Source organism: Saccopteryx leptura, chromosome 5 (genome assembly GCF_036850995.1).
Source record: "Saccopteryx leptura isolate mSacLep1 chromosome 5, mSacLep1_pri_phased_curated, whole genome shotgun sequence".
Classification (NCBI taxonomy): domain Eukaryota; kingdom Metazoa; phylum Chordata; class Mammalia; order Chiroptera; family Emballonuridae; genus Saccopteryx; species Saccopteryx leptura.
This window is the reverse complement of record NC_089507.1, coordinates 172,686,014-172,709,451: the sequence shown is the minus strand read 5'-3', so window position 1 is coordinate 172,709,451 and position 23,438 is coordinate 172,686,014. Positions and strand designations below refer to the sequence as shown.

Below are 23,438 nucleotides of genomic sequence, written 5' to 3'. Positions count from 1 at the left end.
TGAGGGGGTTTTTTTTGTTTGTTTTGTATTTTTCTGAAGCTGGAAACGGGGAGAGACAGACAGACTCCTGCATGCGACCGACTGGGATCCACCCGGCACGCCCACCAGGGGGTGACGCTCTGCCCACCAGGGGCGACGCTCTGCCCACCAGGGGGTGATGCTCTGCCCCTCCGGGGCGTCACTCTGCCGCGACCACAGCCACTCTAGCGCCTGGGGCAGAGGCCAAGGAGCCATCCCCAGCGCCCGGGCCATCTTTGCTCCAATGGAGCCTTGGCTGTGGGAGGGGAAGAGAGAGACAGAGAGGAAGGAGGGGGAGGGGGTGGAGAAGCAAATGGGCGCTTCTCCTAATGTGCCCTGGCCGGGAATCGAACCCGGGTCCCCCGCACGCCAGGCCGACACTCTACCGCTGAGCCAACTGGCCAGGGCCAACATTTTGAGTTTTTGACACAGATTACTCCAAGATATAACTAGGAGACTCCTGCAAGATTTGTCAGGCTCTTTAATTCCCTAAAAAATGCCACAAATGATACAGTTACTGCACCCTAAATTGTGTTCCCTGACCCAGGTACACAGAAAACCTCTAAAGGCAGAAAAATAATGTGATGTGCAGCATAAACATCTGTGGCAGTCAGTGCTTAGAGATGAGGCATGTGCCTCATTCAAATCAAGGGGAGTTGCGACAAGTCAGGCAAAAAGTGAAGCCCTTGTGGAACTAAGATTCTGAGAGATCAGAGGGGAGATTCTTCTCACCAACAACATCAGACATCTGGGCAGCTCATTTTGATGACACACCCATGGGCCCATAAGTTCTACCAGGTCTCCTGGGGTGCCAGGCATTCCCAACATTATGCATGTTGGGGTGAGGTGGTATACCAAAGGGTTTTGTGTTGGCCCAGTGGCCAGAAAAATGAGAGGAAAAGACACATTCCCTAATCTTACCATCTTCCATTTCCCAAATTATGTTCCATGAAAGAAAGCGACAGACTCAGAGACACTGGGGCTAGGTGAACTCAGCATAAGCACTTCAGGGAAGAAGGCACCCTAATGCCCTGATAGCCACAAGCTGCATCTGGGTCTGGTCAGTGGGCACAGATAAATGGGCATCCATCACGAATGGCTCCAGCTGGACACACCAATGGCTCAGGCACCATAATCCACACGGCCAGCTCCATCGTAACTCTGCTGTCAGAGCTGTCCCCTACCACAACAGACAGAGGCCCCTCCACAGTCAGCTGTAGGGGTGAACGGGAAGAAAAAAGCCCGCAGCTGAGAGAATGCTTTCAGTTTGCCAGTGACACATGAAGTGTGGGGCTGCTTCGGAGCAAGGACAACCTGGTGCAGGATCGCAGCTCTGCTGTGCCCTCGAGCGCCTCCAGGGACAAAGGAGGCCGCAAGAGCTCCCTTCCCTGCGGCTGGGCTGCCCGCCTGGCCGCACATCACAATTCACACGGGATCTGGTAACATCTGATGCCCTGGCCACATCCCCACACCTCCCAGCGGAGGGCAATCACGCCTGGGGGTCTCGGGAGCCATCAGATTCCACTGAAAAAGCTGCAGGTGTGGGTGTTTCCTCAGGGGCCAAGGACACTGGGACCACAAGCACAGAGAACCCACCGGTTCCGATGGAGGGTCTCACCTTGGCTCCCGTGGGCACGCACTATTTCTGTTTTATTAAGTAAGCTCTTCCCAAGCAATATGGGAAACACGAGTGCTCTGGAGGACATTGATGAGCAAGATGTTCTGAGGGGCTGCGTGATCGATGTGCGATCGATGAAAGCAGCCAGGCTGCTGCGGCAGTCCCTACAGTCCTCAAGGCCCCACTGGCTGCAGCAGTCATGAAGCCATGCACATCGCGTGACCCCGCATGGTGCCTGCCCTGTACCATTGCCAGGAAGGATACAACCAGCCAAAACCACCCTGTCCTCCAAAAGGACCACCAAAACTCAAGAATAGCTCTGGAATCTGAAACTGGTCCCACTCTGGTCTCTAGAAGAACCCTTAAACACAGGGCCTTGGAGCCTCTCAGAGCCTCTCGGAGCCTGGTGCTCATCCCAAATCTATGGGCCGAGTTAGGAAGCAGGAAGCCCTGGTTCTTCTCATTATATATACTTGCAAGCATGCAGCTCTGCCTCAAGAGGGTGGGGCACTTCCTGGTGCCACAACCCACTTCAGAACTCAAGGGTGATGCCCTCCACATAAGTCAGGTAGTAAACACCAAGTCTGGTCCACCTCAGCACACATGGTGCCTCTGTGAATACTGGGAAGTCCCTGGCCCATTTACACGATTTAGTGCCTTCCCTTTGTAAGAGCTGTCACAGACCCGGGACAGGCCCCCCCACACCACCAATGCCCCCAGCTTCCGACCATCTCTATGTGTCTGGCACATGGTAAACACTCACCCAGATCCCCTGGCACCTTTCACACACTGGAGAGTCACTTGGATGCACCTACCTTATGGTCACAGGAGGTCGCCCTAACTTTTACCATTTTTACCCAACTGGTAAAACCTTCATCCTCCTCTACTTCTCTCTGGGCTCTAGGTGTTGTGTCAAACTCTGGCCTTGGGTTACAGGCCCTTCTGCCACATGTGGCAGTTTGAGGAGCTCGTGATCACCTGGAGGCTGGGTAAAGCCCAGATATGCTGTGAAGCAAGCCCACCTACCAGTGTCCTCCCTGAACCTGAAGGCAGCCTGTGAAGCGGGGGTAGGTCAATGCCCATTGCCACCAGCCCCAACCTCCAGGGACCAGGCTCCTACCTGCTTGTCCATGTCTAGGGAGCAGCTGTCCATTTCGCTGTGCACGGGGTTGGCCGTGCCATCTCTGGGGCAACTGTGCCCGCAGACCCTCCACTGCAGCCTGCAGCTCGTCATTGTGGTCCTGCAGATCCTGTGGGGCAGAGCCAGACACCTCCTCCAGCTGCTGTGGCCACCCAGTCCAAGGGGCCACTGGTGTGGAGACTGGGCCATTCAGGGAGCAGCTAAGCCAGTGCCCGGGGCAACCGGCTGGGCCTAAGTAAGCCACACATAAGGGGGACTGAAGACCTAGCCACAGACAGGCAGTGGTGGGGGCATCCCTCAGGGATTGGTGTGCATTTCAGTCCATTTGGGATGCTGTAACAAAAATACCATAGACCAGCGACTTATAAACAACAGAAATTTAACTCTCAGGATTTTGGAGGCTAGTCCATGATCAAAGCTAGCAGTCTCAGTATCTAGAGTATCTGGAACATAGGCAGCCGTCTTTCCCCATGTCCTCACGCGATGAAAGGGATGGAGAGTTCCTGGAGTCCCTTTTATAAAACACTAATCCCCTTCATTGGGCTTACCCTCATGTCTTCCCAGACTCCACCTCCTAAGATCATCACACTGGGGGGATAGGCTTCACCATATGAATTTGGGGGAACACAAACATTTCATATGTAACAGTGTGGAAAAAAAATCTGCATGTGTGGTTTCTGACCAAGGACATGCTGCCCCATTACTGTATGCTAACGCACCCATGGCAACAGTGAAAACGTTAAACTGCAAATACTCTCTAAGGCCGATCTGGTTAACATTTTACCCTCCCTTTTACCAAAGGCAGCCTTGTCAAGAGAACTGAGGCTGAGTTGAAGACAAAAAGCTAAGATGATAATTAAATAGAAAAGGAATTTGGCAATAAGGAAAGGCATGCTTTCTTTGCTAACAAATATCCTGGTTACAAAATAAAGGAAAACACCAAGCAGTGACTTTGGAAAGACTGAGTGATGCACATGGGAAAGGTTCAAGGTTATCTTTACCTATGAAGATTGACTATAAAAAAATGCCCTGAGCCAAGAGGCAGAGACACCCCTATCTCAGCACACCAAGTACCCAGGTCTTGGTACCTAAGACCATTCTCTCATATAAGGAACCAGGACTCCTTGGAGAAAGGATGATTCCAGGGCAAATGCAGGTCAAGTGCAAGATGAGTCTTGAGCATCTATCTTATGATACCAGAAAGTATGAAACTAATCAATAAAACAAAAGGTGATGATGACATGTCTCGAGGAAATGACTGCCAGCTGGAAGACACTCACACTGGCCAAATCTTACGTAATTTGAACACCAAAATAATTAGACATGGTAATAAACTGCAAACTACTGGGGGAAAAGTGGGAATTCATGAGTCCATGCCAATAATAGATAGGTAGGTAGGTGATATATAGATAAATCAGGCTTCTCTGGCTTACAGTAGAATACCAAGGGCCTACTGACAGATGTGGAGAGTGGGTGCTAGAGTTGGAGATCATCATTTTGCAACCATCATGATAAAGACTGGAGTGGGCAAGAATTATCAATGTATATAAATAAAAATGTAAATGTTCATTTGTTCAAAATCTTAAATCTCTGAAAGTTCTTTACCGATTGCTTTGAAATTTTGAAATAACATTGCATACAAATATGCGCGTTTTTATATACCTACTATTATATAAATGTCACACCTGACACCTGTGACAGGTAAAAACATGCTTTTTTAAAAAAACAGCGCCATCTGTTGGACATAAAAGCAACACACACTCTCACATGGACAATTATCAATATATGTTGTGTGTTCTAGAGTCCGCAAACCAGATAATCTCTATATCTGCACAGACGATGGAACAACAAAAAATATTGTATACCCACAAGCATTGTGAAATTAAACATATTACAAACGGGCGCTTTCTCTTTTCTTTCTTTTCCATTTAACCAGACTGGGCCACAGCAATGTGTGGCTGGGTACAGCTAGTGGATACTAAATCCAAAGAAAATTTAGATCAATAACAGGATGTCTTCATGGTCTTAAAGTGTCCCCTGACTTCTTACCAGTTAACTACCAATACAGTGGGAAAACCAGGTAATGACTTGACCAGGGAGCCAAAATTAGTATCACCCATGCTATCCAGATGAGAATGAATAACCTCAATTTAACCTAAAGGAAACATCAGAAAAACACAAAATGGGAAAGCTTCTATTAAAATGGGGGAGGGGGGACTGTAGTGTTCAAAAATATCCATGTAAAGACAAAGAAAGGCTGTGAGAATGTGTAATAGACCATGTGTCATCACCAAACTCGTTTGTTAAATCCTAATGTCCGATGTGATGGTAAATGGAGGTGGAACCTTCGGGAGGTGATTGGGTCAGGAGGACAGAAGCCTCATGAAGGACATCAGTGCTCTTATAAAAGACACCAGAGATGTCCTTCGCCCCTTCTGCTATGTGCGGACATTGAGAAGACGGCCAGCCATCTGCAGCCAGGAAGACAGCTCTCACCAGACACTGAATCTGTTGGCAAACTGAACTTGGGACTTCTCAGCCCCCAGAACTATGGGAGCTAAATTTCTGTTATTTGTAAGCCCCTCCCCCCCATTCTATGGTATTTTCGTTGTAGCAGCCTGAATGAACTAACAGAACATTTAGATTAAAGGATGTTAAACAGACATGACAACTAAAGGCCATGGCTGACCCAAACTGGACCGGGTACTGGAGGGGAAATGCTCCAAAGGACTTGCTAACCTAAACTAACGGAACTGAAACACACTGTGCTGATGGGAATCATGAAGTTAGGAAATGTGCCACAGTGACGTGGAATATTCTCATTCAGCAGGGTGTTGGAAAGCAGGCTCTCCAGTAAGCAAAGCCCAGATTTGTAGCTTTTGCACATTTCTATGGTGTAAGTATCTCCCACCATAGCCGATGTCTAGCTGTCCAAGGTTTAACAAGAAGCTAGCAGAATTCCTGAACTTTTAACAATGGTGTACCTGCACACCACTGCGAGGTTGTATGGGTAAGTCTGTTTTTGGGAAATGCACACTGATCTGTTTAGGGGCAGAGGGCCATGATGCATGTAACTTACCTGCAGACATTCGTAAAATCACTCTGCAGACACACACACACACAGTGAGCAAGCACGCAGTGACAGAGTCAACAGCGTGAAATGGAAACGAAAGGTGAATCTGGGCAAAGGGGACCCAGGGATCCCTGAACTACTTTTAGTTTTGTAACTTTATGTATTAGAAATTATTTTCAAATAAAAAGTTTTTTTAATGCTCTAAGTGTTAGTATGAAATAGTCAAAAATACCCAAAAAAAATTAAAGGGAAATTTTCTAGATAAAAAGATTAGCACTAAAATGTAAAATATTTCTGCTGATGTTTCAAAAACCAAAAGTGAAGTGAATAGCAGTTATTTAAGTAACAGAGTCATGTTAAAGAATGATGGGGTTTATCCTTGTTTGAAAAATATAACACACTAAAGTAGCAATTTTCAACTAGCGTGTCACACGAATTTTTTAAATATGCAATACCTGACTCTTTAATCAGGGGCACTGACCTCTTTTCCCTTAGAGCCAAATAAAATAATGACAACAGCCAACACAACAGCAGTCCAGTGTGAATGAATCAAAATTATACCAATTTTTTTGTCAGGTTGGCAAAAAATATATTTTTGGTGTGCTGCAGAATTTTAGTAATTAGTTTATGTGTGCTATGAGATGAAAAGGGTTGAAAATTGCTGTACTCAAGTAACATGACTCAATGGTTAGGTATAGGTTCTAAGTCTTTGCAACAAGCTCAAAGGAAGAAAGCATAGCATGGAACTACATCCCACCTGCACAACACCCCCCAGCCCTGACCCACACACAGCAGTCTGGCTCAGGAGAAGGGGAACAGCTGACCACACACAGGATTCAGGGTTTGGAGTGGAGAAAACATGGGGCAGGAATCAGAGGCTCACATCACACTCAGAACAGCGTTGGGCTCACCGTTATCCCCTGGTATTGCCAAAGCAACGTGCGGCAGAAACAAGTCAGTTCTTACTTTAATTTGGAGAGAACCCATAAGAAGTAAATTGATAAATGCTTAACATCTAACAATAGTGTTTTATCTGTTGGGGTCCTTGATCATTTTTTAAGAGTGTAATGGGGTCAGCACCACTGACATTGTTCACCATCTCTGCCCTGCTCTGCACTATGGTGTCTCCAATTAAAGGGACTGACACTGGGAGGTTTGGCCCAGGAAATCTAAACAGTCACTAACAGAAAACACAATGAAGTCTTACACGGTGCCTGGAAACACAGGGGCCTTCAGAATTGGTGCCAGTCTAATGACTGTGGCCAGCCCAGGTGGGTTAATAAGCACAGGTACTGAGCAGGCAAGGCCTGTTCCACCTTCTAGCAGAACATAAGGTTCAAAGAACCTTGTTGGCCAAATGCAGGCCCAAAACAGAGGCTCTGTTTGCTCTGCTCAGAGAAGTGTGCTCCAGCCACCCCATGCTAGGCCACCCTTCATGTGGACGCCGGGGTGCAGACTGCCAAGAATGCCAAGCCACTCCTCGGCAGGAAGAAGAGGGTGAAGCTTGTATACTACTGTCCAGATCTGAGCCAGACAAACCCGGATGACTAGCAGGGCCAGCCTGTCTCATGGACTCTAGCACCCCATTCTTTGCAGAAGTGGCCTGGAGATGGTACCACAGCCTTATGGCACAGCATGCCTCTGGAGAGCCAAGTCTGAGAGAGAGAGAGAGAGAGAGATGTGTTGTTGTTTTTTTTGACAAGAGACAGAGAGAGTCAGAGAGAGGAACAGATGGGGACAGACAGACAGGAAGGGAGAGAGATGAGAAGCATTAATTCTTCGTTGCGGCATCTTAGTTGTTTGTTGATTGCTTTTTCACTGATTGCTTTCTCATAATGTGCCTTGCCCAGAGGGCTATAGCAGAGAAAGTGACCCTTGCTCAAGCCAGCAACCCTGGGCTTCAAGCCAATGACCTTTGGGCTCAAGTCAGAGACCATAGGGTCATATCTATGATCCCATGCTCAATCAAGCCAGTGACCCTCCGCTCAAGCTGGTGAACCTGTGCTCAAGTTGAATGAGCCTGCTCAAAGCTGGTGACATTGGAGTCTCAAATATGGGTCCTCTGCATCCCATTCAGATGCTCTACTCACTGTGCGACCGCCTGGTAAGGCTGGAGAGCCAAGCTCTTAGAAAGAACCACCCCTGCTGTTGGATAGGCTGGGGGATGCATGACAGAAGTGTGTGAGGGCCCCATGCACCAGAGACAAAAGTGAAGGCCTGGTTCAAGACAAAGAAAATATTAGCGCTCAGGATGGTGAAGGGGCTGGGTGGCCACATACCCTGCACTTGAGCTCGTACTCCTTCAGGACCTCCTCGAACCGCTCCTCCTGGGCCAACAGTTCTGTGCTCTGTGGCTCCAGCTGAAGGTCATACCGACAAAGGAGAATTACAGACAAGATCTCAGGCCAGGCAGAGTACATGCTGTCAGCCCCTTATGCTCCCTACACAGGCTCAGCATCTCCAGATAGAAGCCTCTAATCCCTTCTTCCTCCTCCCCTCCACTTGTTTAAAAGGTCTCAGGGCAGCAGGATGTCCCTGCCTTGGACTCCTGAGACACCCTCTGCCTGGACCCAGTGCAGCAACTCCTCTCCCACCTCCTCCCCAGGTGATGGGCAGGGCCAGGCAGACTGGAGGACCTCATGGTGGGCACCAAACTCTAAACTCTCCTCCATGCCCCTTGTCACTAGAGTAGATGGTGCCAGCCAGCCCTGGTCTTGTCATTAAAGGCCTAACATTCAAGTTGTCACTGGGGTATATCAATACTCCTGCTTTGGCCTGAAGGGGACGGAAACCGGGAAAGTCACCTTGCTAATTTTCTCTCCATTTTAGAAGTTTAACAGAAAGAAACTAAATTCATCACCTTGGTATTCTTGTTCAAGACCCTGATCCCTGTACCCAGAACCACAGGCTCCTCTCCAAACACTAAGGATCAGCAGAAGGACTTGCCTGGTCTTTCAACACAAACTCCAGATCATTCTGCAGTTTCTGGACCAGCTTCTCTGATTCCGAAAGTTTTTCCACAACTTCAATAATCTCCTTCTGTAATCGACTGTTTTCCTACAAGACACAAGCCAGTGGTTCGCCAGGCTTTGAGAGCAGAGGAACGAGCTGTCGGCAGGACTGTCTGCTCCCTGAATGACAGGCACATTACCAGCGGCACTCATCATCAAGGAGGAACTGCGTGGTGTCTGGTGCTCACTGGCTTCACACCATGCAGAGGGGGCTGTCTCAGGCCCAGTGCAGAGCCGCCCAGGCACAGACTCCATGGAGCCGTCACCGATGTTCACTGCTTGCCCCACTGTCTTTTTCTCCCATTCCAACTGCTCAGAAGTTCACAAGGATCATTTAAGGAAAAAAAAAAAGGCTAGTGGAAAGCATTTCTGAGCTTTTCTCTAAATGAGGAATTTGAAACTGCCCCACTACAGCCCAGGCATCCACAGGGGAGTCAGGCGGCACTGTCAGACACGGGACACCAGTAAGAAGAGAGGGAGGACACAGTGCTGTGGAGAGTCCCGGCAGGCAGAGCAGGAAGGCTCTGTGCGCGCTGCTGTCGGAGGCTTCTGGGTGCCAGGCTTCCCCCTGTGAGACAGACTGAGGGAGGCAGGCAGATGTGGAAAGAATGTATAGGTTGTTAGGAGAGGAAGAGGAGAAAGCAGAACAGGAGCCAGGGACACCTCACTGAACCCAAATGCAAGACTGGCGTGGGCTGAGGGATGCTCACCAAAACCCAGACACCATGTCGTCCCACGTGGCACCAGGTGAAGCAGGAAGGCTCTAGGTTTGCCAACCCACAGGTGCTCTGGTCTCCAGGGGTGCAGCAGAGCTAGCTGCTGACCTCTCTAACCTTGGTCCACAGACTCAGGAAACCGAGCAAGAGGCCTGCAGGACCCACCTGCCTGGCTGTGCTCACGCCTGGAGAGCGTGCAGGGGCAACGCCAACCCCGGAGAGGCCAGGACCCTTTCTGCTCTGACCGAGAAGCAGGCTATCTCCACCGCCACTGTCAATGCTCCTCAGTCGGAAATCCTAGGGACTTCCCTACCACAAAGGCAAACTCTTAATACCCCTGGGAGGTGCTGAATCCTCCACTTGAAAAATGTGAGGTGTGGGGGGAGGCACCTTCAGGCAACATTGTTTTTGTCTTCCTTTTAGGGTTGGGTGCCCTGGGGAGGCACCCCACCTTCATTCCTCACCCTTCCCCACGTACCTTCAGGGCCAGGGTCAGCCTCCCTCGGAGCCCGGCCTCCTCCGCCCGCAGGCACTCCAGGTCCTTCTCCAGCACGGCCCTCTGCCGGCAGGCCTGCTCCCAGAACAGCTCCCGCTCCACCTCCACCTCGGACCGCAGAAGAGCCAGCCTTTCTCTGTACTCCTGCTCCAGGTGTCTGTGAGGCACACATCAGCACAAGACATTGGGATTCTAAGGGTGCTGCCCAGGCCCACCTGGCCCTGCCTCTACAGGGACAACTTTCTGGCCAATAAGACCTCTTCCTTCCCTGGAATCCCCCCGCACACTGCACCATCTTGGACTCAATAGTTTTTGCTTGACCGATGGGGTCTCTGTTCCTCGGCTAAACTGCATGCTCTTTAAGGTCAGGGCCCTCCTTTAAATCCTACCCCAGGGGCCTGACAGATGTCCCTCCTCAGGGCTGGAACGCAATTGTTAAAAAGGGGTTTTCTTCTTGAACGGCACTGGGGGCTGGGGCGCTAGCATGGGGGCTGGGGCGCTAGCATGGGGGCTGGGCGCTAGCACTGCTGCAACAGGGCAAGGCTGTGTGGAAGCCAGGCCACTGCAGAGTTTAAAGGCGTCCCCGTGGACCCCTCGCCTCCCCTGGGTCCCAAAGAGGCAGCAACCTAACACTTCAGTGGAACCAACTGGCACAGCTAGAATCAGTGCTGCACATTCTCAGGTGGGATCCCAAGGTTTCCAAATGTGACAGGGCTGACGACAGCATCTTGTTATAAGGGCCATTAGGAGACTGGAGAGGCATGAAGAAAGAGGGAACCTGTGCTAGCAAACTGGCCTCGTGGAAGCTTCTTTCAGCTCCAGATTTTTAACAATAGTTTCACTCTGTGGAAACCCATGGTGACCTAACATCCTATTTTGTGAAGTCGGGGAACTAAGGAGAATATCTCAGATGAGCAAAGTTAAACGTCTATAGCTACAAGAGTCAACAGTTTGAATTTTTTAGTTTCACCCACAGGAACTTGCTCAGCAAGAAATGTAAATGGGGAAGCTTATGGCTGGAGGTTGCCAGGGAACCAGCAGAACAAAGGCTAATTGTTAAAAAGAGCAGAAACGAAACCCAATTATTTCTCAACCAGATGCTCCCTTGTGATGAACGCTGCATAAGCTCCACAATGAGGAGGCTCAGCGAGGCCACGGCCAGTGTCTAGGTGGAAGTCAAGGTGCCCATGGCCCATCTCCCTACACTGGGACTTGCCGGCCTTGTAGACACCACCTCACAGTGAGACCATGCTCATTTAGTTTCTCAGCTTTGATTGGAAAGTTTTAAAGGTCTGGTGAAAGGATACTTAATTTCCAGCTTTCCTGAAAATTACCATTATCCTGGTTAAGAGTGCAAGAGCGGCCTGACCTGTGGTGGCGCAGTGGATAAAGCGTCGACCTGGAAATGCTGAGGTCGCCGGTTCGAAACCCTGGGCTTGCCTGGTCAAGGCACATATGGGAGTTGATGCTTCCAGCCCCCCCCCCTTCTCTCTCTCTCTCTCTCTCTCTCCCTCTCCTCTCTAAAATGAATAAATAAAAATTAAAAAAAATTAAAAAAGAAAAAGAGTGCAAGAGCGAGGTGGAGGTGAGAATGTATGTGTGTATACTCACACCTACACTTGCACACTCATACCTACACAGACTGTCACACACTCCTTCTCAACACCATGGAGAGAGGTAGGTGAGGATTCCAACTGGTGAGCGGACCAGTACCTCCACCCACTGCATCGCCTTCTCTAGCCAGCCCCAGGAAGGAAAAGCAGACACAGCCTCTGGAACTGGGAAGCACGTGGACTTAGACTGGAGGCCACTCCCCAGGATTCATGGGGAAAGGGGGCAGTTCTAGGAGGGACATCCATGAACCCTGAGTATACGGATTGTGGAGATGGAGCCAATTGGGGCCGCTATGAGCTGACCTAGGACAATGCTCAAGCAACTCTGGACAACCACATCCTGGATAGTGATGAGTCCTCTACCCCTCAGGGCTCCTCTTGCTTAAGGGTCCATTTCTTCCACTCTCAAGATAAAGCAGGTGTGGGCCTTATACTCTCTCAGAAATAGCATAAAACAGAGAGGAGTCCTAGGGTTGAACTTCAGACAACACTGGTTGTATGACTGTGGGCAAGTTAACTGCACAGTAACTTGGGAACACCTGGCATACAACAGGTTCTCTGTGACACAGGCTAGAGCGCCTTCTTTTTTAGTGTTTATTTTATTGATTTTAGAGAGACTGAAAGGAAGAGAGCTAGAGAGAGAGAGAGAGAGAGGTACACTGATCTGTTCTTGTATGTGCCCCAAGCAGGGATGGAACCAGCAACCTGTGCTTTGGGATGATGCTCAAGCTATCTGGCCAGGGCTGGAAGCTCCTTCTTATAGGGCTAAGACCCATCTGCTCAACCTCCAGACCTCTGGCTGCACAGCAAAGGCACAAACATCTAACGCAGAAATGGGCTCTTTAGTTTAAACCCCATTCAATAAATTGGCACCATGTGGGTGCTAACCCCGTCCACCCTGCTGTAGCTGCCCTGCAGACCCTCAGAGCCCCAGGAGAGTCAGGTGTACCCATAGGTTCCTCCAATTCCTCCCTGTGTCTCTGTCCTGTGAAACACGAGACAGTAGGGTAAGGGCTTGGGAGTCATGATGCATTGCTGACGCAAGCCTTTCTCAGCATCGTGCTTGAAAGACACATGTAAGGCAGAGGGGGCAGGTCAAAGTGGGGGCCTTATGACACCTTTCCAAGAGTGCGGCTATAAGAAATGTGTTACCCTTCAAGTGTCACAACCACACACAGAGGGAAAGGCCATGTCCCAAGGCTTACCACAAGCTCTGTCCGACAGCTGCTAGCTGACACCACCGATTCCACCTGAGCTGTCACTTCTCTCATTCCTCAGGTCACTGAGGGAAAAGCACCACAGAGATGCCCAGTTCCCTGCAGAGTGCTCTAATGCACTGGTGGGTGTCCCATCACTCCCACTTTATAGGAGAGGGGCTCTGGCCACCCAGGGTACAACAGACCTAGAACTCTAACATTCGACTTGCAGCTCCTCAGGGCCCAGCTCAGGCTGGACTAGCCCCACAGGTCAGAGAGGAAGTGGGAGGCCTGCAGCCCCTCTGCACCCAACCTGAAACATGGCCAAGGGCCGAGTGTGAGATACCCGTTTTTCCACAGCTTGTTACCTTCACTATCCATGAGGGGACACTTTTGAGTGACAAAACTTTTAGATGCTGACCCACCACTGCACTCTGTCAGGGGAGCCTAACACAGACTGTTCCCCACACGGGGTGAGACCCTTTCCCTGGCCCAGCCTGGGAAATACTCAGGAGCTGCATTTCCTCACCTGTTTTAGTGAATAAACCAGAAAGGTGATGTGTTCTTAAAAAGTGGCCAGAAATCCTTCTAGTCTGCCCGGCCACCAGCCTCTCAGGGCATGTAGAGTACTCACCAGGGTCTGCCCATCCCCCTGTCCAGTGCAATCCCTGCACTCAGGTCCTGTCCTGAGCTCTCCCCCTGCCAGTCCGCTTTCTGCTGAGCCAACAGGCTCCAGAGCCATTCTCTCAGTCCTCCCCCAAAACGTCCCTCTATCTCACTGCTCACAGACACACACAGAACAGCGGGCTTGAGTGGGAGGCACTTTTCCTGCAGCTCATACGCATGCACAGCTAGATGCCACTATGCCACGCACCACAGTGTAAAGAGCAAGACCACTTTTTAAATGCATCTGTTCCTCTTCTTTCAAAACAGGGCTTCCCCAGAGGTGTGTCTTCTAGATTTCTACTGGCTCCGGTGAAATGGGAGCGTCTCAGTTCTGCCACGTTCATGACCACAGCCTTGGCTGGTGGCAGCCCTATGTCTACTACCTGCCCTCAGCCGAGGCTGGGGCATTGCTGCCCTGGTGCCAAGAAGCTGCAGCTCTGGGCCCGGGCACCACCAGCAGGACCTACTTGATCTTCTTCTCTGTAAGCTGCTCCAGGGCAGAGTGGCAGTCATCCATCTCTTTCACAAACTCCAGGTTCCTCTTCTCAGCTTTCTCTAGATCCTGCTTGGCCTTGTCCCGCTCCCTCACCATCTGCTCCACTTGTCCCCTGCCGCAAGAAAAAGACAGGGTTAATGGAACACACGTCCTGGGCCCAGCGAGCTGTGTCTGCATGAATGATGAAAAGGATGGCGCTCGCTGGGTGCACGGCATGGCCCAGTGCTGTGCTAACCTCTAACCTCGTGCCACCGTCACCCACCTCCCAAAGAGGTTTGTACAATTACTATGCCCATTTTACAGATGTACATTCTGAAAGAAATAAATGACTTAAGGAAAGTTTCTAGAAGGTTTCTGAATCAAAGAAGTTGAGCCTAAAGGGCTAGTGTGCCACACCTCCAGGTGTCCGCGAACAGGTGAGAATTTATCAGTGCACCCTCAGGTCTCCAGCTGAGACTTAGGTCCCAGGAGTCCCCAGCACTTAATCTAGGATTGGAAGCATAAGGGCACAGGGCTAGCCATCTAATCCCCCGTGTGGCCACAGCCCAGACACCTACAACTTGGTATCTGAGTGAGTGCAAGGCGAGTCACCCAGAGCAGAAGCCATCTGTGGGAGTGGTCCTGCATCTGTCCAGTCACACCTCCCCCCAATACCTGGATGCACTGGATTCACTCCTGGCAATCACTATTCCAGTGACCATTTCTTCCGCTGAAGGAGCACAGAGCTTCCCCCCCTCCCACCTCCCACTGCCTGAATAATCAGCTAAACCAAAGCTGAACCCAATTCAAGTGGAATGTATTCTTGGCCTGTCATTTAGCACAGTGGTCCCCAACCTTTTTTGGGCCACGGACCGGTTTAATGTCAGAAAATATTTTCAGGGACTGGCCTTTAGGGTGGGACGGATAAATGTATCACGTGACCGAGACAAGCGTCAAGAGTGGGTCTTAGACGGACGTAACAGAGGGAATCTGGTCATTTTTAAAAAATAAAACATCGTTCAGATTTAAATATAAATAAAACAGAAATAATGTAAGTTATTTATTCTTTCTCTGTGGACCGTTACCAAATGGCCCACGGACCAGTACTGGTCCGCAGCCGGGGGGTCGGGGACCACTGATTTAGCACACGGTGACCACGCCTGAGGAATTCTTTTCCCTTTCTAACCAGCCACCCAGGACTGAGCCCCCTCTGGCTGCTCTTAGCAGCACACCTCCCACTGGCTGTGGAGGGTTTCTCCCTCTGTGCTACGAGAGCTCCAGCATAAGCGGAGTGTCAAGTTCAAATTCTTCTTTTTGGAACCTTGCTAAAAAAGGCTAAGGGACAATTCTGGCATAGATTTATAAGATTCTCATCAAGTCGGAGAGAAGGCCAGTGACCCCTAAATTCTATGGCCACAAAAGCCCAAGCAGCAGCCATTGAACAGTTCACTGGGCCCTTAGGCCCTACTCAGATCACACACATGCACAAACCTTGCAGGACAGGGAGCCCTCAGCCTGCTCTCACTGCTCACCTTTCTCCCTGTCCCACTAGGAGTGCAGCTGAAGGAAAGCAGAGGGTGCAGAGCCCCCGCCCCTGGGACTGGCCATTTGGTGTGGACAACCCCTCGGGCCCGCTGGGCCAGCTGATGCCCCACACCCACCCCGACCACAGCGGGGCTCTTACTGGCAGAACCTCAGCTCCTGGCGGTAGCAGGACAGGGCCGCCTGCTGAGTGGCACTGGGGATCATCATGAGCTCGTTCTCAAGGGCCCAGGTCAGCTCCAAAAGGTTCACCTTCTCCTCCAAGCTGAAGTCAAGGCTCTGGAAATAGCAAGGCTCGTCAGGCAGAACAGGCTGAGTGGCTTTTCCACTCCAACTGTGAAATGAGTAGCTGTGAGAAGCTGTGGGTGTTGGGGAGCTGTGTGAGGAGACCTGACCTGAGGCCGCCACCACCGACAAGCAGGCAGAAAGATGGAAGAAGATCCTGGCAACAGCCTGGATGACCAAGAGTCCCAACGCCTGACATCCTTCACCCCCAAGTGCCCACTCAGGGGAACCCCTAACAGCTTCCTCTCTGCTTAAGTCATTATGAGTTGGGCTTTTGTCATTTCAAACAAATAGAATCCTGACTGGTATGTGGGAGAGTGCAAGCTGACAGTCCTTGCAGTTTAGATTTGTGGGGGACAGAGATGTGGGGGACTGGCAGTAAGCTGACAGGGTCCTTGCTGCCCACCCCCTACCTCACTTGCTTGCTTAAGTTGGTAAAGGCAGTTTACACGCCCTTGCCCACACCTCCATGTTAGCTGTGATGCTGATGGCTTCTACTCGTCCCATCCCACATGACCCTCGATGAGACTGGAGGCAGTTCTTCTCTTACCCTTTGTTTTATGAAGTTATAATGTTATGTATGGGGGGGGGGTTTTCTGCACTTGGGAGAATGCTTGGTTTGCTTCAGAAATGTCACTTTGCATCTGAGCTCTCTTTGTTTTGCAAATGACTTTGCTTTACACTATAAATATAAAGCTTTTAGGAGTGTAGGCACTTTTGGTAGGTGATCAGCCTCCAGAAGACCTCCGATCCCATCCTTTTTCTTTCCGTGTTTATTTTCTAATCCTCTGCCATTCCAACACGAGACCTGCAAAATTACGTGTCACGCTGGTTTGTGACACTGGTACATCTCTATGAACTATATGTATGGATAAGGTGGTTCTGTTGGTGGCATATTGATCTATCAGAGAGAGATGAACCATGGCTAGGCATTCCAGAGAACAGAGCATTCTTTCTCCCTGAGAATTTTAAAAATAAAAGAACAATTTTATGTATTGCACTGAAGTAAAGAAGAAACAGAGAAAGAAGAAGAAGGAAGAAGGAAGAAGGAAAGGAGGAGGAGGACGAGAGAGGGTGGGAGAAGGGGAGCCTTCACGTACTGTCGTTTGTGCTCATAAGGACATTTTTGGAGGCAATATGGCAGAACCTGTCAGAGTTAAAATGTGTAATCAGAAATCTAGCCTACAGAAATAGCATTTTAAATGCCCAGATTTATAAAAGGGAAAACCTACGTGTCCCACAATAAACAAAAGGTAACACAAATTAGCAAGATACACAGTATAAGACCAATTTTACAAACAGTTTTTTTAAAACTGCAATGTCTAAATATATAATTTTTTTATGCGAGGGAAAAGCTCTATAGAATCAATGCCCACAAAGCCATTTGTTGTTGCCACTCCTGGAGAATGGGAGCGGGGAGTGGGGGGCAGGCTTTATTATCTTATAGATTTCCACATAGCTGTCACTTTTTTTCAACAGGAAGTAAAATTTGGAAATGAAAATAATCAGTCTGGCTCACGATACTTCCCCTCAGCATTCTTCCTGGGGTCTGATGCTGGAAGAAGCCCAGCCCATCTGAGGACAGCCTCCTGGATCAGCCCCCAAGAGTGTGGAGGAGCTTGGGTGGAGCAGCAGGGCAGCGAGCCTCCCCAGGTGTGACCCAGTGAGGGAGGGTCTGGGTGAGTAGGGGCTATGCAGGGAGAAGCGCTCATTGAGCTGGGCAGCCAGCTCTGGGTGGAAAACGCTGATTTCTGTGACAGAAATCTGTGATGTCCACCAAGACATCGCCATCCACAAGGAAGAGGCCTTCTGCACACTTTTGTCCATGGGACTGACTTCCCCCATCCAGAAAAACAGAATGTCCCCTAGGCTGAAATGCACTGAGGTAAATAAATGCCTGAAACCTTCAAACCTATCTACAAATGGATTTTCAGGTTGTTTCCTCTACTTTTAATTTATTATCTTTTAAGTGAGATTTTCCTATATTTTAATAGCAAAACATAAGCCTGATCTGTGGTGGCACAGTGGATAAAGTATCGAGCTAAAATACTGTTGATGACTGGTCAAGGCAAATATGGGAGTTGATGCTTCCTGTTCCTCCCTCCTTCTCTCTCTCTCTTCCCTAAAATTAATAAATAAAATCTTAAAAAAAAAAGCAAAATATAAAGAAAAAAGTGGTTCCAACTAGCCTTCCTTACATGGGATTCTCTATACCCCGTGTTTGCAGGGTGCTCTGCCCAACCCCTGTGGGCAGATGGTCCCTCAGGTCCCCTGCCTGGCCCGACGACATGGCCTGGACACCTCCCACTGGGGCAAGCTGTGAGTGACCAGTTCCAAACCTGCAAGACCTTCCTGCCATTCTGAAGCCCGTCCTGGGCCCACAAGGCAATGAGCTGCTCCGGAAAGGCAAACCCGGTGCCATCGTCGATGCTGTAGAAGAGGCGCGGGCCTGAGCACACGGACACGAGGGACGATGGCGTGGCGGGGAGGCAGTCACCCTCCTCCAGGACCTGCGCGTGGGAAACAAGGGGGGTAGCCTGTGAGCACACAGGTCTCTGAAGCACACCTGTTCATCTTTAACGTTTTGTGACCTCACCGCCTGCGCTCAGCTCTTGCTGTCCCATGGAGACCTGCTAAGAGCTCACAGAGAAGGGAACAAAGGCATGGCACCAGCGCACGAGTTGCCCAAGATCGCACAGCATTGCAGGTTACAGAGTGGGGATTTGAACCCAGGGCTCCTCACCCAGTTCAACCCTCTCTTGAGGACCCTGCGTATCTTCTCTCCGACCATCCACCTGAGGCCTTGTGCAAGGAACGCATCCCAGCACCTTAGTGGCCAGACTGGTCAGCAAGTACCACTCAGTGGGAGACACAGAGAAATTTAACATCTCTCCCCTGAATCAGTAATGGTGCATGCCTGGCCTCACAAAAGAAGAGCCCGAGAAGGCACGTGCCAGCATGAGGAAGTGCAGTCTGCAGAAAGAAGCCCAAAATGAGCTTAAGGGGGAAAGGGGGACAGCCTGAGCATTTCCTCAACACTCAGAAACAAAGTCTCAGGGAGTTTTTAAATGAAGGCAAAAAAGGATCTTGGCCAGAAAGCTGATTGTTAGGCTTAGGTGCTGCAAGAACCCACAGGGCAAGGTTATTTTCCTTTCTGTTTTCTGCTCTAGCCAGGGTCCTTTAGAACAAGTATTCGCTGTCTGGGGCCACAGGAGTGAACAGCAGGAGCCCCTTCCTGCAGGCCCCCAGGGTCCCACCACACCTGTAGGGACAGCATCCTCACCAGCCTTCCCTCATGCCCTCCTCACAGGCTCTAGTGCCTCCTTGTTCTTTCTGGATATTCCAAGCCAATACTGATGCCTAATACATGTGACCCCAATGCTTTCAGGGCTGGTCCCTTGCTCAGGGCTCTGCTAGAGTAATGTTCCCTTGGACCAGCCAAGCCCCTGCCAGCCCACCACCTCCCATAACAGCGCCCTCTTCTGCAGCAGGGGCTCACTGACCTGCCTGCCCTCTGCTTCTCCTGTGGGTGCAGCAGCCACCTGCCTCCTCTGCTCTCAGCTGTGTTCCTCCCTCTCTACAGACAGTTACTGAAGGACTGGGTGTTCACTAGCCTGGGCTGGGCACTTTACAGCCCTACAAAGTAGCCATTTCACGGTTTACAGAGGGAGAGAGGGAGCTCAAGAATGCATGGCTACATGGAGAAACTCAGGAACCCAAATGCACCCAGACCACCCTAGGCTCCCTCCCACCTGCTTCCTCTCTGAGGGCTGTGTCACCATGTGCAGCCTAGACGGGCTGAGGTTAACCTCCCTCTGTGGCACACACCTGAGCGCCAAGCTCTGCCATGCAATGCCACAGTCCACATGTACGGGATGCGACACCTCCCACCCTACAGCCGTGTCAGCTTGGACAGTCTTTGCAGACTTGGGCCCCTGGCCTCTGACCAGCGTGGGGGGATGCCGCCTGGCCTGGCTCCTGCTCCCGTAGCTCAGGCTCCTCTCCAGCTGTGCCTCCATATCAGGACAGGAGAAAACAGGGAGCTCCACCTCAGAAGAAAGAACCTCCCTCTAACTAGCTCTGAGCATGACTTGTGGGACCTCACTGTGGTCTCTGACTGTTTGTGGCCTGACACCTTCCCTCAGCACTCCTAGTTTCTTCTTTGTCCGTTCTTGCCAACTTCAAATTCAGAAACCTGATTCTCAGATTACCTGGCCTGGCAGTGAACAATGTTACTGGTCTTGCACCATCACCCACAGACCATGGGATCAGCCATGTCAACGAAGTAGCATCAGCAAGGCTCCCTGAGCACCCGCCCTGTGGTGGGAGAGGCCGGCCTTACTGTCCTGAGAAAACCAAACACTAGGCCAATGGTCATCAACAAAATCACAACTGCCTAAAATCTGCTCTTCTCCAACTGTAGAGACCTGGTCATTGTATAAGAGACACAATTCTAGAAGAACAAACACAGGGTAATGAGTACCTGGGTAACTCTCGGGAAGGCTCAGAAACCATTCATTGACATGTTCTCACAGCAACACGAGGGGAGGAGGGCAAGAGATTCTCTTAACTGAGTGCAGTGTGGAACATGCATGTGCATGCCCCCACTAACTGCTGGGGCTCACTGTGAGGACACAGGCAGAAGGGCAGGTCTGTGGAAAATGCTGAGAGCCAGAGAGTGAGAGCAGTTAGTTCAAGATTTAATTGTCTCGTTTTACCTGGTAATGAGACCAGAACCTGCTCAGTTTGCTGGGAGTGGAAGATTCCAGAAGTGACAGGCACTCATGATTGAACAGGCCAAGCTGGAACTCCTCAAGACTCACTCTGCCATCTCGGTCTTGATCCAGTTTGTTAAACAGTTCTTCTAATTCCTAAACAGAAGCCACCACACCTCTGCTCAGACGCTCTACCATAGGCAGCCACATGCCCGCCACACTCAGCCAGGCCTGGCCATCCACCCTCCCATCCACCTCCCTCTCCCAGCAGGGCAGTTTGCCCGAACATCCAAACTCAAACTGCTGGGTCACATCTGGCCTCCCCGGCTCTGGCTTATGAAATCTACATGTCTGGTCAGTCTCCATCCTGCTGGAAATGGGTGCTACTTGAACTTCCTAAATTCCCCAAATACGCATTCAGTGTCTAATGTGGCAGGAACTCGATGGAGGGTGGAAAAGACATACATATGGAGCATGGCCTGGGCCCCTAGAGGTTCAGGGTCTAGCAAGGGCAGCAGGACTAAGGGGGACGTTAGCAAGGGGGAGGGGTGTCCTATCACCACTGCTTGTTCCTCCTCCTTTTGGCACCTGCAGGAGGTGAAAAGGGATGAATACAGCTGTCTGGAACGCGGTGAGGCTCTGAGGGCACTGTGTTTGGCCTCGGTGGCAGAACAAGGCCGTGCGGGTACAGGGAAAGGGCACAGAGGCGGAAGAAGAATCCTGAGTGAAGATGCTTAGAGGTTGGTGAGACTGGGGTCATGCATGGTCAGAGAGGGACCCTTAGCAGAAGCACTGGGAGTCATCAAAGAATTTTAGACAGAAATTGATATAACTTAACCAGTGTCTGCAGAGAGAGGGGATTTTCCAGCTCCAACATCAACCATGGCCATCGTGAGGAACCAGTCGTCCAGGCTGATCTGTCCTGGCCCCTCTTACCTCTTTCTTGAGTCCCTGAAGACCGATGCTCTGGCAGACCAGAGCCAGTTCCTGCTCGCTGAGGTAACCACTGCTGCCCACTCCCAGCTCCTCCCAGATGCTCTGGACCTGGCTCTCAGGGGTGTCCAAGGAGAGGCTGCAGGACTTCTGGGGGCTCCCAAAGACTTCAGGACCCCAGGTTGGCAGCTGGCCTGAAGCAAAGGGGAACACACCTGCCAGTAAGTTACTCTGAAACCAGACGGACACAGGTGAGTAGCAAGCATCAAAAGTGGAATCTAGGTGGTCGGTACATGGGCATTCACAATTCACAGTACAAGTCCGTCAACTTCAATCTGTGTTTGCAAATTTCATAACAAAACCTCTCCGCCCCTCATGGGGGAAGCTTTTTCTGAAGGGAGCCTACAAAGGAACGTAAAAGAGGGCTGCATTATCTGCATTGAGTATAAGATGTTTAATAAAATTTTATTTTTAGAAACTTTTCAGACCTGCACAAAGTAAAGAACATGCTCCACTGAGCCCAGTGCAGCCTCACTCAGGCTCTGTGACGATAAAGACCGCGCCACGCTGACTTCAGTGTTTCTTTTTCTGCTCTTGTTTAAGTGCCTGAAAGTAAACTTAGATCTCATCCTTCTCCCCTACATGTTTAATATTTAGTATCTACTTCTGAAATACATGCACATTTTCTTACATAACCACAATGCCACTATCGCACCTAACAAAATCAACAATTTCCCAACTGTCTCAAAATAGTCTCCCTGTTGACTTGTTTAAATTGGTACCCAAACAGTGATTTAGTTATTACTCCTCCTAAGTCTTTTAATCATTAGGACCTCTCCTGCCCCACAACCCCTAGCATTACCTTACTTAAGGGAGTGGATCAGTAGTTGTTCTATGGAATGTCCCCCATTTGGATTTGTCTGTTTCCTCATGGTATCATATAACTTGTTCCTCTATCCCTAATATTTCCTGTAAACATGAAGACAGAAACACTCTCCAGATGAGACTGTGTACTACCTACCACCTCACATCAGGAGGTACAGGTGCCTTCGACATGCAAAAACTTAGCAGTGGATTTGGGTAACAGATGGCCAGTTTTCATAACTTTCCTTGCTAATGTTTCTGAAGCTTTGCCAGAGAAACGACTTGCGGAAAAGGGCATATGTTGAGGGTGTCCATGAGGAGCTATCCATAGATGAGCTATGCTTCAAACCAGACATTCACCTCCACAACCAGCCCACCATAGAAAGAGGGCTGCTTCTACCTAACTCAGATTTACTTCTATGTTAGAGGTCCGTACCTTTCAGGTAGATGAGCCACTTTGGTGTTAATTACAGTGATAAACCAACTAATGATCAGAAAGTCACTTTTCCCAAGAAAAGCAAGGCCTGCATGGTCACAAAGGTTGACATAGGATGAGAATGAAGAAAATAAAAGGAAAGAAACAGGCAGGAAAGGGCCATTTCTGAGATTCCTTCCAACTTACGATGCCGAAAATTTCCAGAAAAATATAAAAGCAATCTTGATACTGTGGTTTATTGAGGCTGGCAGAGAAAGTACTTGAATCCTTTGAAGTTGGGTGTGAGTGTTCGTGCACTACCACTGGTTCTGACCCAGAAGGCAAGGTTGGGAAGAAAGCAGCCTGCTCCCAGACAAGGAGCAAGCACTGAACAGTTCTGTGAATAACCTTCCCCAGGAGCACAGTCTTAGACTCAGAGTCTGAGGAAGTAAGTATGTGATGGCTCGGCTGCTCTTCCTAACACAAGGGGCCTATCTGCTCCATCCAGCAGTACAGGCAGATGTTCAGGTCAGTTCCCCTGACATCTATGGAGGTAAATGTTGAACGAACAATGGCCCTGCACCTGAGTACCACAATCTAGAGGAGTGTTTTTCAACCACTGGAGAGTTAATCACTCTGAGGTTGTATGCAGATTACAGAC

The 23,438-nt window shown here is 50.0% G+C and overlaps 1 protein-coding gene across 6 annotated transcripts in view; it reads right to left on the bottom strand.

The window, feature by feature from the left end:
- NINL (ninein like) overlaps nucleotides 1-23,438 on the bottom strand; it is a 217,475-nt gene that overhangs the window by 44,514 nt on the left and 149,523 nt on the right. For all 6 annotated transcript variants that reach the window (XM_066386922.1, XM_066386923.1, XM_066386921.1 and 3 more), the window contains 9 exons: nucleotides 21,502-21,692; nucleotides 20,569-20,721; nucleotides 18,190-18,360; nucleotides 15,708-15,844; nucleotides 14,016-14,156; nucleotides 10,056-10,230; nucleotides 8,797-8,907; nucleotides 8,130-8,210; nucleotides 2,757-2,886 (listed from right to left, as the gene is read on the bottom strand). In XM_066386922.1, the coding sequence (XP_066243019.1) occupies nucleotides 2,757-2,886; nucleotides 8,130-8,210; nucleotides 8,797-8,907; nucleotides 10,056-10,230; nucleotides 14,016-14,156; nucleotides 15,708-15,844; nucleotides 18,190-18,360; nucleotides 20,569-20,721; nucleotides 21,502-21,692 (1,290 nt within the window). The remainder of the gene's footprint in view (nucleotides 1-2,756; nucleotides 2,887-8,129; nucleotides 8,211-8,796; nucleotides 8,908-10,055; nucleotides 10,231-14,015; nucleotides 14,157-15,707; nucleotides 15,845-18,189; nucleotides 18,361-20,568; nucleotides 20,722-21,501; nucleotides 21,693-23,438) is intronic.